A 13,897-nucleotide genomic window follows, 5' to 3' on the forward strand; every position below is an offset into this window, starting at 1 on the left:
TTTCTGTCCCCCAGGACGAGGTGCTCTTCAGTAACTGGGAGGCTCTCTTCACCGGCAGCGAGGCCCCGCTGCGGGCTGACGCCCGCATCCTCTCCTTCGATGGCCGGGACGTCCTGCGGGATTCGGCGTGGTGAGTGCAGGGATGGGGCTCCTGGTGGTGCGGGATGCAGCCACGACCCACTGCAGGCAGGGAGGCAGAGAGGGGAATGGTTCAGAGCAGGCACTGGGTACCGCATGCTGCATCCCTCTGCGCCCACCCCTGGGCACTGGGCACCCTGGGCCACGTCCCACTGCGTCCACCTCCACGGGGACCAGCTGGGGACATGGCTCTGAGGCTGGGGAGCAGCTCCTGCTGCAGCAGCCTCACCCCTCTCTGCCTTCCAGGCCGCAGAAAAGCGTCTGGCACGGCTCGGACGCCAAGGGCCGGCGCTTGCCCGAGAGCTACTGCGAGGCGTGGCGGACGGAGGAGCGCGGCACCAGCGGGCAGGCCTCCTCGCTGAGCTCGGGCAAGCTCCTGGAGCAGGCGGCCAGCAGCTGCCAGCACGCCTTCATCGTCCTCTGCATCGAGAACAGCTTCATGACCGCTGCCAAAAAATGACCCCGCTCGCCGAGGGCTGCACGCCTGCCTCCCCGGGGAGGGGCTGCTCCCCGCCACGCTCCTGCCTTCGCCCCGCTGGGTTCCTTCTCCCCCCAGACCTAAAGCCAAAGAGACGCTCGCCTCCGTCCCTGCTGATCAGGGCAGCCGTGGGCTGGCAGCCTTCCTCCTCTTCCTCCTCTCGCAAACACCACTTCTCTTCTAACCCCGTGTGTTTAACCACTGCAGCTGTATCCTTGTGCCGCCCACCCGCTGCCCCTCCCTGCTCAGATGCTCTTTTTGGGGAGGTTGGGTGCGGGGGGGACACGCTGTAGGGAGGTTTTTAGGAGATGCCGTGCTGTGTGCCTTGCTGGGAAGCCTGGCTCCGTCCTCCCCAGGAGCTGTGGCATCTCCTGCCAGCCCGAGGACCCCAGACGTCCCCTCCCCAGGTGAGTAGCTGTCCCCTGGCGGCGGTGCGGCTCCCCAGCGGCTCTTCTCCTGCAGTCTCCGTCCTCCCCTGGTAAGCTCCTTCCCAGGCAGCCCCGCACCTCATCATCCTCACCTCTGTCCCCCATTCCTCACTGAGCACGAGGTGAACCCTGGGGGTCCGGTCCCCGATATCTACCCCAAAGCTCCCCGCCCTTACTGCCACCCCTGCACAGGGCCAGGGTCCCATCCCCTCCACGCGCCCTTGGGACCCCCGGCTGTGCCCGTGCCCCTGCCCTGGGTCCTTCCAGTTTTCGGCACAGGTCAGCAGGGACCGGGGGGGCTCACGGGGCAGCCCCAAAGCCGGGGCAGGAGCGGGGCAGCCCGGCGTGCCCGTGGCATGTGTTTACATGCGTTTGCGTGTGTGTGCGTGTTGACCACATGTGGTACCGAGGCCAAACACCGCGAGCACCCGCCAGGCCACCGGCCTTGCACCCGGGGGGGCTGCGGCGGAGCAAAGCCAAGTTTGCATTGGTGTGGGCAAATCCAAGGTGCTAAAAAAAAAAACAGAAAGAAAGGAAAAAAAAAAAAAAAAAAAGATAAATCTGTAACTAGCTTTTTATTATTGTATGGAAATTATTACCATAAAAGCTGTGCGAGTCACACGGCCTCTATTTCTTACAGTCTACTGTATTTTGTGTAATTAATGCAATTTAAAGCCTGTGGATCTTTATATTTTTGTCCGTTGTGTCCCATAAACCATTTTCTAAAGGCACTGAATAAAGAAATGTTATCCTCTTGTAGCCTGGCTCCACACAGCTCTGCAGGACGTTGGGGAGCCAGTGCCCGGGCCCCCCTGCACCCCCGCCGCTCCCCTCGCGTGGTACCTGGTGGTGCTGCCACGGGCACCCTGCCTCCACTCTGGTCATGTTTGGGGCCACGTCAGCCTCAAAAAGAGGTGGGAAGAGCAAGCCTCGGGGCTGGCTGCTGGCTCTGCGCCATGCCAGCGTCCTCCTCCGCACCCCACAGAGCAGCTGGGGCAGAAGGTGGGTCCCTGCATCCTCAGGACCACCAGCACACGCTGCTGGTGGTGGTGGTGACCGAGCCCTGACCCGCTGCCAGGGCCAGGCGCCGTGCCAAGGGAGCCCGTCCGTCCATCTGTCTGTCCATCCAGCTCTCCGTCCGTCCTGCCCGGCTGGGTGCTGACGCTCAGGCTTCCGTGGCGTCTGCCTCCAGGCTCTTCTCCCGCCCCACAGCCGTGGCGGGGACCGGCTCCGGTGGCTGCGCGCGGCGGCTGTGCCGGATGCCCACGCCGACGGCCACCATCAGGTAGGCTGCTGCCAGCAGCATGAAGTAGCCGAAGTACACGTAGAACTGCAAGAGAGCGGCGCCTGCAGCGAGCCCTTGGCCTCCTGCCCCCCTCTTCCCCCCGCCACGGGACCCCTGCCCTCCTCGGCGCCCTACCTGGGGATGCACGGAGAGGCCCAGGCCCCTCTTGTCGGCCACGATGATGGTGATGATGGTCTTCAGCACGGTGCCAAAGAAGGTGTTGACCCCGAAGACGAGCGCGCAGAGCTCTTTGGAAAGGGAGGTAGCAATCTGGAAACTGGGAGATGGGGAGGGCGGTGAGCGCCGGCCCAGCCGCCGGTGGGGGGTGGCAGCACGAGGCAGCCCCCCACGCACCCCAAAAGCCTCCCAGGAGGGGTCGGGGTAGCACGCACATGGCGATGGGCACCAGGAACTGGTAGGAGCCACGGAAGAGGACGTAGGCGGCGTAGCACAGCCAGATGTTGCTGGTGGTGTTCATGAGCATCAGCAGCCCCGCCTGGACGGCCGTCACCAACCCGATCACCAGCGCCGACCACAGCGCCCAGCGGATCTTCACGTGGCCGGCCACGAAGGAGGCGATGGCCCCTGTTTTGGGGGAGGGACACGCACAGGGGACACCGTGAACTCCCACCCCACAGGGTGCTGCTCCTGCATCGTGCCCTCAAGCCTCCTCCCGGGTACTGCACCGCGTGAAGCAGCGTTACGACCGCCTTCCCCAGGGCGTGCAGCAGGATGGGGGGGCTCCCACCTCACCCCACCCCACCCCGAGCCGTAGTATCCCCGAGAGGACAGCCTACCCAGCAGCGTGGAGGCGGCGTCCACCCCGCCGTTGTACACCCGGCGGTTGTCCCTGGCCGGGTAGATCTCGTTCCAGAGGATCTGCACGTAGTACAGCACCAGGTAGTAGCCGGCCGAGTTGAAGACCCACCAGCAGGACCAGAGCTGGAGCTGGGACTGCTTGGCCAGGGCGCACACCTCCCGCAGCATGCGGCACAGCACCATGTCCCTCCAGCCCCCCGCCGTCCCCTCGCTGTCCCCCCCGGCCATCTTATCCAGCTCGGTGGGCGCAGCAGCCCCGTTGCAAGCCCCCTCGGGCCGGTTGAAGAAGAGGCTGCGCTTGGGCCGCTCCAGGAAGAGGGTGAGGAGGAGGCCGAAGGTGACGAAGCCCAGCGAGACGTAGTTGAGGGTGAGGAAGGGGACGCCGCCCAGCGTGACGCAGAGCTGCCCCAGCACCGAGCTGGTGAAGACGCCCAGGAGGACGGCGGTGCGCGAGTAGCTGGCCATGCGCTGGTAGCGGGACGGGGCGACGAGGGAGAAGATGTAGGAGGAGTAGGCGATGCGGGCGGCCATGGTGACGCCGTAGAAGAACTCCATCAGCTGCATGGCCAGCACCGAGGTGCCCAGCACCAGCAGCAGCCAGATGGAGATGTGGCTCAGGCTCTGCAGCACCAGCACCGGCTTGTAGCGCAGGTAGTCGGTCAGCAGGAAGATGGGCACCAGCACCGCCACGTACGAGTAGCTCAGCACCGGCGTGATCTCGTTGGTCACCTGCGGCGCGCGGAGGGAGGCTGAGCGCAGGGCTGGGGCTCCTCCTCGGGAGGAATTTGGCCCCTGTGCGCTCGGCCAGGCCCCCTGCTGCAGCAGGAACACGGCGTTCCCATGGCAGCTGGGAGTGGGGCCAGCACTGCGAGGCGGGGGGGATCCCTGCCTAACCCCCTCGCTGCCAGAGACCCCGGAGCTGCCTCCTCCCTGCCCGTGCACCTCGGGGTCCCCGCCGCTCCCAGCTGGCACAGTGGGGGGACACCCAGCCCAGCAGTGCCTCGTCTCCTGCCCTGCCAAGCTCCTTGCACCCCAAAAGCGCTTTCCAGGCGTGCCGGGGGCAGAGCAGCCACCCAGCTCTGCTCCACCACAGGGCTGAGAGCTGCCGTGGGATGGCCTCAGCACCCCGCTCAGACGTGGGGATGCTCCGGCTGGCCCCTGGCCGAAAAGGGGTGCGACAGGGGGGAGAAGCACAACTCACCTCCTCCCGCGTGAAGTTCTGGTCGGGCCCCAGCAGGTAGGGGGTGATGAAGCTCTCCCCGGGCCGGATCTGCGTCATGAAGCCGTAGAAGCAGAGGTAGAAGACCTGCAGCTTCCAGCGCTGGTCCGGCGCCATCTCCGAGGGCGGCTTCTTGCCCTCATCCTGCTTGGGCATGGTGCTGGTGGCGCGGCGGTGGGACGGCAGCTCCGGCCCCGGCCCCGTCATCTAGGCAGGCGCTGCCGTGCCGGGCTGCTCCTCCGCGGCCACAGGCACCCCTCGGCACATGGAAGGACACGCTGCTGCGGCGTCTGGGGAGAGAGCAGCCTTTGGCACGGGATGCAACCCCTCCGGAGCAGCAAGGCAAATAAATACCGCTACCTTCTCTCCCCGGGAGACGTTCCTGCAACAACGGGAGCCCGCAGAGATCAGAAAAAAGGCTTTATTATTGCAGAAGGAGGCCCCCCCCCGGTTCGGGCGGCGTTTTCAAAGCACACATAAAGATCTGACGGATGCACGCGCCGCGCTGCCCATCCTCCCCCACCCTCACCACCGCCCTTTCCTCCTGTTTTGAAGCCACGGGGGCGTTGCCCCCTCCCCAAAGCAATGCTGCCCTTTGGGATGAGCTGCTCAGGATGTTTTCCCAGGGGCTGGTGAGGGCGAGACGGCCGAGCACCAGGCTCAGGGGCACAGAACAGGCAGTGCCAGCCCCAGCCCAGCACAAAATTAGGTGAGTTAACGTGTGCCCAGCGTGGGGCTGGCTGTGCTGCTGGGGCTTTCGGGGCACCAGAGGCAGGCGATGCTCAGGCCTTGCATGGCAGCGGCCAGGGGAAAGCGAGAAGTGCCCCAGGGCCGTCACGAGGTTCACGGTCTGATGGAGGATTAAACGCTCAGATCCCTGAACCTGGCAGCGGGAAGGCAGGAGGCCCGATTAGCGGTCACGGGATGGGGCAGGGGGAGGCAGGGCCCTGGATCAGCGTTCAACCTGTTGGAGACCACGTCCAGGAGCTGCCCCCAACGAGCCCACTCGTTCCACCCCAGGCGGCCCCACAGCTCCCCACTCCCCTCCTCTAACACCCCTGACCCCAAAATGCCCTTTCCCTGCCTGCTTTTGTCTGCCTAGGCGGCGGGATTTTGCTACCTATTCATCCTCACCGAGAACACCCGTGGTTCCCTTCCTTCCGGCCTTTCAAACCCGAACGAGGGAGGGGATGCGCAAAACCCAAAGAGGAGAGGGGCCCGCAGGCTCCCTGCCCCTTCCTCGCCCCCGCAGCAGACGCCGTGCCCCACGCCCCGGTGCCCTCCCCGGCAGCACGCGGCGAGCAATAAAACCCACGGGCGTGAATCCACGCCGCCAGAACAAGGTCTACAAACCCGATGACCCATGGATTGTGGAACGACCCGTCGTGGTTGCTCAAACGCCCCGTGCCCAAATGCCTGTGGGTCCGCAGCACGTCCCAGCCCGTGCCAGCCCCGATGGGGAGGTCGGCACCGGGACTCACCCGTCGGCTGCATTCCCGTGGGGTTGCTGTGCCGGTGACTCAGCACCGTGCCCAGACCCCTCGCTGTGCCAGCAGCCCCCACCTACCTCTCACACAGGCGCACGCGGAGCCCGGGGGACGGCGTGGATCCGAAGCAGGCGCAGAATTAGGAAAACTAAGCCGGTGGCACGACAAGCCCTCGCCTGCCCCGGCACGCCTGCCATTCCTCGAGGGATCAGCGCCGTTCCCTACGGCCCACCCGGCACCCCGAGCCCAGCGCTCCAGCAGCCAGCAGCCAGCAGCCGTGCCACGCTGCGCACAGCAGGACGGGGACGGGCAGGGCAAGGGGCAAGCAGCGAACCCCCCGCAGCGCCCGCCCCGTGTCCCCAGCGCCCGGCCAGCCTGGACTCTGCCCCGGCTCGGGCTCGTCACGGCGCTGGGCTGCGGATGTGGCCAAACACGGTTTCCAGTTGGTGCCCACCCCGGGGGGCTGCTTCCCACCAGGAGCAGGTGCTCCTCGAGGGGGCTGAGCTCTGTCCGGGTGGATGCTGGTCCCCTGACAGCCATGTCACTGTCCCCCCAGGGCTGGCAGGACACACGGGGGTCCCCAACCCAGGCTCCATCCCTCCATTCCCCCATCCCCGCGGGATGCCCCCGGCAGCCCCCCGGAGCCCTCCCCAGAGCCAAGCGGTGCCAGGGCCAGCAGGATGCATCGCCTGGTGACCTTGGCCAGGGGACACCCCGGGGGGCACGGTGCGGGGGGACCTGCGCAAGGGGAGAGGGGAAAGCCCCCCAAAAAGCCCCCCGCCCAGGGAATCCCTTTGGGGCGCTCCCTCGGGGCAGGGGAGCTCCTTAGGACGCCGGGGGGGATTTGGGGTGCGCGAGGGCGATGGGGATGCCCGGCCCTACCTGTGGGGCAGCGGGCATGGGGGCGGCGGAGCCGGCCCGCTGCCGCCGGAGCGGGACACGAGGAGGAGGAGGAAGAGGAGGAGGAGGAGGAAAAAGATTTGGGGGTCCCTCGGGAAATGTAGTCGCGACCCATGTGCGCGGGGGCTCGGAAACTACAAGCCCCAGGGCGCAGAGGGCAGGAGGAAGGGGAGGAGGAGACGAGAGGAAGAGGAGGAGGAAGCGGGAGGGGAGGGCTGCGCATGGCGTGCCGGTAACCCTGCAAACGGGGCTATGCGCAAACCCCAGCCCTGGCAGCATCACCCGGAGGAAGCCAGAAACGGGGCATTTCCCAAACGCTGCCCCGCGCTTTGCCAGCCTGCGGGACAGCTCTGCCTGCCCCCGGGGGCATCACCGGGGTGGGACCCGGCTGTCAGCACAGCAGGGACCGAAACATGTCCCTACACCGGGCCCGGAGGAGAGAACACGCTTAGAAGCGAAGGAGGAGGAGGTGGAGACCCCCAGGAGCAGGACCCGGGGCTGGTGCCCCCCTGTGCCCCCTCTGCGGGGACGCGACGCAGGAGAGAGCCGGGGAGCATCCTCCCGCCCCCTTCCCTCGCAGTTATTCTGCCAGAAGCAAATGCGACCTGACAGGCCTCGGCTGCTCCGCTGAAATATTTATGATGCCCCCGCACCCGCCTGGCAGCACGGAACTGGGCTCCCAGTCTGGGCACTGCTGGTGCCACCCAGCCTGGGGGGTGGTTGGGCAGACCCCCTTGTACCCAGGGGCTTCTCATGAGGACAGCCCAGTAACCCCAGATAAATTCAGTTGTCTACTTTTTTTTCCCTTCTTTTCTCAGCCAAACGGAGCCGGGATGTGTTGTTTGGACGGGGACATGCTGGGTGGGTGCACACTCTACCAGGCATCCCCCGTCCCCTGCCCATCCTGCAGGCAGGGCTCTGGCTTTGCCACGCTGCTGGGTGGTGGCTTGAAAAGCAGCCCGGGAGAAATTGGGGTGTGCACAGGCTTCACCGGGGAGTTCTTGTTTTACCTTGTCCCTTTGAAAGCGATCAGAGAGGCCCGCTGGGACTGTTGGTTATTTGTAGGGGCCGTTGGTTATTTGTAGGGGCCAGGTCCCTCCCTTGGGTGGCATCCCTGCCCGTGGCAGGGGGTTGGAGTTAGCTGACCTCTAAGGTCCCATCCTACCCGAGCCCTTCCATGATTCTCCCATGCTGCAGGACCTGGGATCAGGAGCCCCCGGCTGCACACCCCCTGCACCAGGGGACACACCAGCACCCTGGGGACCCTGGTGGGACCCCCCGCAGCACCACCCGCACCCCCCAGCCCCCCAGCCCGGCAGCCAGCTCTCAGCAGCATCCCTCCACCACCCCCAGCTCCCAAGGGAGCGGGGGCACCCCCGGCTCCACCAGCACGGGGCAGCACCCCCAGGGAGCGCAGGGCTGGCATCCCCCCGCTGCCCTGCCGGGCTGCCGGTGGCGGTCCCCGGGTGGCAGGGAGGGGAGGGCCGGGCATGCAGCGGGCAGGCAGAGCGGCAGGACGGGGGGGCTCAGCTCGCCGGGGTGGGCAGGGCCTGCGGGGCCGGGCAGGGCGCACCCAGATCCCGCAGCCGCCGCGCTCGGAGCCAGCCCCGCCGCGCCCGGCGGCCTCCCCCCCCCCGGCCCCTTCCCCAGCCTCCCTCCCCGCTCCCCCCTGCCCCTCTCCTCCCTTCCCGGCCCCCTCCTGTACCCTGCCCCCGGCAGCCCCCAGCCCTCCCCATCCTCTCCAGAGCCCGCCCGGCCGTCGCTCCATCCGTCTGTCCGTGCGTCCGTCCGGGGGGCAGGTAGGAATTCCTCCCCTTCCCCGGGACTTTGCTCCCCCGGGGGTGCCGGGGCTGGGGGCGGCGGGGTCCCCCGTGGGCAAGGTGCGGGGGCAGCCCCCTGCTTTCTGCCGGGACGAGGATGCTCTCCCCGGGCAGCAGCGCTCCGGGAAGGTGTCCCCGACCCCCGTGCCACCTCCCGCTCCGCTCGGAGTTTGCTCCCATCCTGGCACGCCGCTTGGCTGGGCGAGGGCAGCTCCCAACAAGCCCCAAAGTTCGCTGTCCCCACGCGGGTGCAGGGGGAAGCACGCGTGGGCCCTGCGGGGTGGCGGCGGGGATGCTGTGCTGCTGCTTTTCGGGTGCGCAACAAAGGCACATCGAGCCCCCCGCTCTGCATCTCCAAGCGCCCGCCGAGCAAACTCCTTGCCGTACCCACAGCTGGGGGAGGAAGAGGGCCTGGACCCCTATTTTTTTGGAGCACACATCTCCGAGCACCCTAAATCATCGGGCATCCCACCTCCTCCAGTGGCTGCAGCGCTGCGGAGCGTCCCCACCCCAGCACGGATGCTGCATGGCCCCCCGGGAATGGCGCAGAGCCCCACAGCCCGGGGTCACAGCTCTGGTTGGGGAGAGCCCCATGGGAGGTGAGGGAGGCACCCCAAATCCCTGTGAGCTAGCCCGGGCTTTCTAGGAGGATGCATTTCCACCTGGGAGGATGCGATGGGGAAACCCCTGCCCGAACTTGTGTCTAAACTGCGGAGGCGCAGCTCTGCCACGCAGTCCCAGGCAGGTGCCAAAAGCAGTGCCAGTGCCCTCGGGGTGGGTCAGAAGATGCTCGGCCCTTGTGCTCCGGGTGCAGCCAGGACCCCGTCTTGTTCCCCTGAGCTGTGCAGAGGCCCCAGGCGCGCGTGGGCTCATTTCAGGGCTGAAGCCCACTCCCACCCACCCGTGGCTGAATTAAGACAGCACTTGGAAGTGATCGAGTCAAACGTTTTCCGTAGAAAACAGCAAAACAAAGCACTGCAAAGTGTCTGCCTTATTTTTGGGGTTGCTTCTGCCTGTTTGTCCAGCCTGTCCTTACCCCTAGCTTGAAGCCCCCCAGCCAGCCAGACCAGGCTGGGATTCCCGCACCGCTCTGCTGGGGTTGGGATGCTCAACGCCTCTGTGTGGCTCTGCCCTCTGATTTACCCATCTCTGGCAGTTTCTGGGGGTTTGTCACTGCTCTGCCGGGGCTCCCTGCCACCCATGGCTGCACGTGTCCCCTCCCCAGGAGGGCGGCCTCGTCCCTGGGGTGCAGACAGCCCTCGTGGTGGTGACCGAGGGTCCTGGAGCCAGCGTCTCACCAGAAGGGGTTAACCCCGGCGCTTGTCTCGGGTGTCCTGCTGCTGGCTGCTTTGCATCAGGGTGCGGTAAAAGCTTTTACGCCTTGGCTGGCTTTCAAGGGCAGAGGCTGGAGGATGACTCACGCTCCCCTGCCGCCAGCCACCACCGAGGAGCAGCAAACCTGTTGTGCTGGCGGGCGCAAGGTGACGGCTCCCTGAAAATGCAGACGCGCCTGGAGGGCCCCCGGGGTGCAAGCAGGGGGCTGTCCCCGGGGGTTTGGGGTGCAGCATCCCTTCAACTCCCCTCCCTGTCGTCCGCAGGGCACGAGGTGCTGCAGACCCAACGCTGCCAGATGCGTCTCCGCGCCGCGCCGTGCTGGGGACCGTCCCCGGGGGTAAGAGGGGACAGAGGCACGGGGGAGGCTGGAGGGGAGGCCAGGGCCAGGCCACTCCGTGCCACGAGGCCGGCAGGCATGCCCCTGCCACGGGGACACGGGAAGCGGGGTGATTTATGGCGAGGTCCCTGCTGGTTTCGAGCCCGGGCTCAGCCCGTCGTGCTCCCAAAACGAGGCGAGGGTTTTGGGAAGCGGCCGTGCACGAGAGCGCACGGGCTGAGATCCTAGGCAGAGGGGAAGGACTGAGCTGCTGCTGTCTCCCTGAATGCTGGAAAAGGGATGAATAAACTCGGAAAAGGGATGAATAAGCTCGGAAAAGGGATGAATAAACTCCGGCCAAGGCACAGCCGGGCTGCTCGGTGGTGCTGGGTTGCCATCTAGTGCTGCCACTGAGCCCTACGGAGCAGGGCTGACGTCTGCCTCGGGGATGGTGTCAGAGGAACAGCGGCAGGTCCACGTCGGGGCTGCGTCTCTCTGGCTTGAAGGGATGTGTCCCAAACCAAAACTCACCTCCCTTTTATGCGTTTTGGGGGAACTGCTCTTGCTCGGCTTTGTGCCAGCATCTGTGCTCAGGAATTCACACAAATTTTTGAGCTTTCAGGGTGAAATAATCCCAGCCGGACACAGCTTCAGTCAGCCTGGTGTTGTCCTGCTCAGGGCGTGAGCTGGACCAGAGACCTCCGGAGATGCTCCCAGCCCAAATCACCTCACGACTCCGTCCTTTGTTCAAACACCAAAACAATTCACTGTGTAAAGGCTTTTACATGACAGATAACACAAAGGCAATGTTTTGGGGAGCTGTAGGAAGCAGACCCCGGGGTGTCCCTGAGAAAAGACCCTTCCCTGGGAAGGTGCCGCTGGCTGCTCCGTGGGGCCATGGTGGCCTTGGCTGCTGCGTGCAATGCACCTGGAGGCAGGCAGGCAGCTCGGGGAGCTGCAGTGCCAAAAGGCAGCAGGCACAATCCTGACATTTATGACATCTGTCAGCTTTGGGGACGATGCTCCTGCTGCAGCTGCTCGGCGTGCTCTGTGGCTCCGGGGGCTGGCTGCCCCTCCAGGGGAGGGCAGCGGGAGGAGGAGGATGCCTCGGGGACGCCCAGCATCAGGAGAGAGATCTTGCAGGACGTGTGGGGCTGTGATGGGAAGGGTGGTGAGCGCGTGGCGAGGTGCAGAGAAACAGCCCCAGAGTCCCTGTTAGCCCAGCCTCAGTCCCCATCTCCCCCAGGACATTTTGTTGCAGGTGGGCTCTGCGCTGGGGGTCCCCAAATACGGTCCCCCTGTGGATGACCCCAAACAGCCCTGTTTAATGGACCTAACCCCCATCCTCCCACAAAAGAAAGGAAGGATTCTGGATTCCACTGGCTTTGGCCTGAGGAGGGAGGGAAAGGCAAAAAGCTGAGCCTCCCCCTCGTCCACCCATTTGTCCTCTAAAAGATTAGTTCCCCGGCCCTGGCTTACGGGGATTTGCAGCCGCTCCATCTGCTCAGCCCGGCGGGGCCGCGGGTGCCAGGAGGAGCCCAGTGGCTGTCCCCGCTCTGGGGTTTGCTCCCGGGGTTTTGCAGCACCGCTGCCAATGCAGGGGCTGCAAGCAGCTGCCCTACAAGTGGGGTGGGATGTGGGGCAACGTCCAGGCACCGGGGACAGCATGGCTGCTGGGATGTGGCTGCCAGCCCGACCTCCGCACAGCCCTCTGCGATGGTTTCCTGCAGTCTGTGGGTGCCCCACGGCTTTTTTTGCCGGTTAGCAGAGAGGGAGGAGAGGCAGAGCCTGGGAGTGAGCCCCCAGAGCTGCTCTTGTGAGCATGTAGAAGGCCACGGGGGTGCTCAAGGGGTGGGGGGCAGCTTCAGGGAGGTGGGTGCCCGCTAAAACCCCGTGGCCAAGGGGGAAGCAGGTAGGTGGGGGCAGGCTGTTGGAAAAGCATCATCTGCAGGGGGAGAGAAACGGGCTTTGCAGGCAGACCTGCGGTGCCTGATAGGGCTTTGGGGATAAACTGGGGGGGTTCTGGCTCACGAGTATTTTAGGGACGTGTTTTCTGGAGGTGAAGAGCGAGAGGAGCGACGAGGGGCTCTCCTCTCTCCCGCTCCATCGCTCCCATCTCGTCAGCAGGCACTGGGGAAGGTGGCGGGTAGCAAAGAGGCTGGAGGTAAGCTAGAGGAGAGCTGGTGACAAGCGGGCTGGCTGGATTTATAGGGACTGACTGAACTGGGTTTGTGGAAGCGCCGGGGGGCTGGCGGGTGGTGCCGGGGCTTCACCGAGCACCGTCCCGCACCCGTGCTGCTGTGGTACCACTGCGGTGTGGAGAGCACGGCGGGATGCAGGACGCTGGAGCCTCTGCCCGTGCCCTGACTGCGAGGTGTCAGCCGGGAAGTCTTTTACCTTCACCTCGCCTCCCCAAATGGACAATGTCTCCGCTCATTAGGCACCCACCCAGGGGGCAGATGTCAGCTCGGCTCATGTAGCTCTCGGCTTTTCTCAGCTCGCCGCTGCCGCAGCTCTGACGGCCTCGGAGCGCTCAGCTCCCATCACGTCAGGTGGCGGCCGCATCCTGTATCCTCTGCCCACCCTGCCTGCCCCCAGCGGCTCCTCCGCAGGAGCTGCTCACCTTCCTCCCCTCCTAAGGAACGCGGCCTCCGAGGATGCTTCATTAAAAGGCCGGGAAATAATGGGCATCGGCGGCACGTGTGCGCGCGCGGCGCTCGCTTGGTTTTTCCTTGCTGGGCAGCGCCTGGGAGGAGAAGCCATCACTGCAGCCTGCCTGCTGAGGCTGATGCGTCCCGACAGCTTGTTCACTGGGACATTAAAATCATTGCCTCTGTCTGTGTAAAACGCACGGCGAGCCGGGTGATGGGAACACAGGTCAGAGGAGGATTGTTCTCTCCCCTTTGCACCAAGCAGGTCCCACCCGGGCAGGAGCATGGCACAGGTCCCCTCTGACACCAAGTGGGACGTTACCTTTCTGGGGTGTGTTTCTGGGGAGAGCACCCCAACCCCACCAGTGCATCCCCCCCAGTCTTTAACCAGGGGCTTTGGTTTCCCTGGGGGGCTTCAGCAAGGCGAGGGGATGCCTGCGAGCCCCTCTCTGAACCCATGACCCAAAGGCAGGCCAAGTAAAGTGGCACTACAGGCACAGAGTGCTCACAGGTGAGGACATCAGGCTGATTTTATTCAAGGCATCTGTGCAGGCAGCTTGCACTTGTCATTAAATAGTGGTGCACTGCCCCCTCTTAGGGGTTTGCAGTCTGCGGAAGAGGCAGGCTGGGTGCTGGAGCAGGCATCATGGTCACGGTCAGCACAAAAATGTGCCCTGGGCTGGGCAAGGCAGGTGACAGCACACAGTAGTACTTCCCCTCTGCCTCCTTTCCGTACCACAAGGTCAAACCATCTTCAGAGAGTGTTTGGCCACGTCTCTGTGATTCCACTGTTCAAGCCCAAGTCTTGCAGGATTTTTGAGCACAGGAATGAGATGGCTGAGGCCTTCAGCACACACAGGTGGCATCAAGCAAGGAAACAGTGCTGCCAAGCTGGTATTGATGGTATCCCAAGGTACTTTCATTTATTTATATTTTTTTTCTGGGAGCAATAGGTGTAATTTTGCTGGGATCTGGATGCCTTTTCTGGGCATTTTGCAGAGCCATCCCAGAGAGAGGCTCT

The 13,897-nt window shown here is 64.9% G+C and overlaps 3 protein-coding genes across 8 annotated transcripts in view; 2 read left to right on the forward strand and 1 right to left on the reverse strand.

Moving 5' to 3' along the window:
* The window catches only part of COL18A1 (collagen type XVIII alpha 1 chain), a 29,054-nt gene extending 27,251 nt beyond the window's left edge, over positions 1 to 1,803 (forward strand). For both annotated transcript variants that reach the window (XM_084524303.1, XM_084524302.1), the window contains 2 exons: positions 15 to 130; positions 385 to 1,803. In XM_084524303.1, coding sequence (XP_084380429.1) covers positions 15 to 130; positions 385 to 598 — 330 coding nt within the window. In that variant the 3' untranslated portion in view covers positions 599 to 1,803. The remainder of the gene's footprint in view (positions 1 to 14; positions 131 to 384) is intronic.
* Positions 1,601 to 6,896, reverse strand: SLC19A1 (solute carrier family 19 member 1). Of its 5 annotated transcripts, XM_084524306.1 has the most exons (7): positions 5,935 to 6,188; positions 4,728 to 4,749; positions 4,350 to 4,657; positions 3,127 to 3,877; positions 2,722 to 2,914; positions 2,465 to 2,606; positions 1,601 to 2,374 (listed from the first exon to the last, which is right to left on the reverse strand). In XM_084524306.1, exons 3-7 carry the CDS (start codon positions 4,572 to 4,574, stop codon positions 2,210 to 2,212), a joined length of 1,476 nt encoding a protein of 491 aa, XP_084380432.1. In that variant the 5' UTR covers positions 4,575 to 4,657; positions 4,728 to 4,749; positions 5,935 to 6,188; the 3' UTR covers positions 1,601 to 2,209. The 5 variants fall into 5 exon arrangements, with proteins under 5 accessions (XP_084380432.1, XP_084380434.1, XP_084380431.1 ...); XM_084524308.1 differs by lacking the exons at positions 4,728 to 4,749; positions 5,935 to 6,188 and adding an exon at positions 6,737 to 6,896; XM_084524305.1 differs by lacking the exon at positions 5,935 to 6,188 and adding an exon at positions 6,737 to 6,896 and having other exon boundaries at positions 4,350 to 4,749.
* Positions 6,897 to 13,471: 6,575 nt separating this feature from the next.
* The window catches only part of PCBP3 (poly(rC) binding protein 3), a 35,352-nt gene continuing 34,926 nt past the window's right edge, over positions 13,472 to 13,897 (forward strand). The window contains exon 1 of the mRNA XM_084524309.1: positions 13,472 to 13,789. Within this exon, the coding sequence (XP_084380435.1) occupies positions 13,705 to 13,789 (85 nt within the window). The 5' untranslated portion in view covers positions 13,472 to 13,704. The remainder of the gene's footprint in view (positions 13,790 to 13,897) is intronic.

Source organism: Aythya ferina, assembly GCF_964211825.1.
Source record: "Aythya ferina genome assembly, chromosome: 6".
NCBI lineage: Eukaryota > Metazoa > Chordata > Aves > Anseriformes > Anatidae > Aythya > Aythya ferina.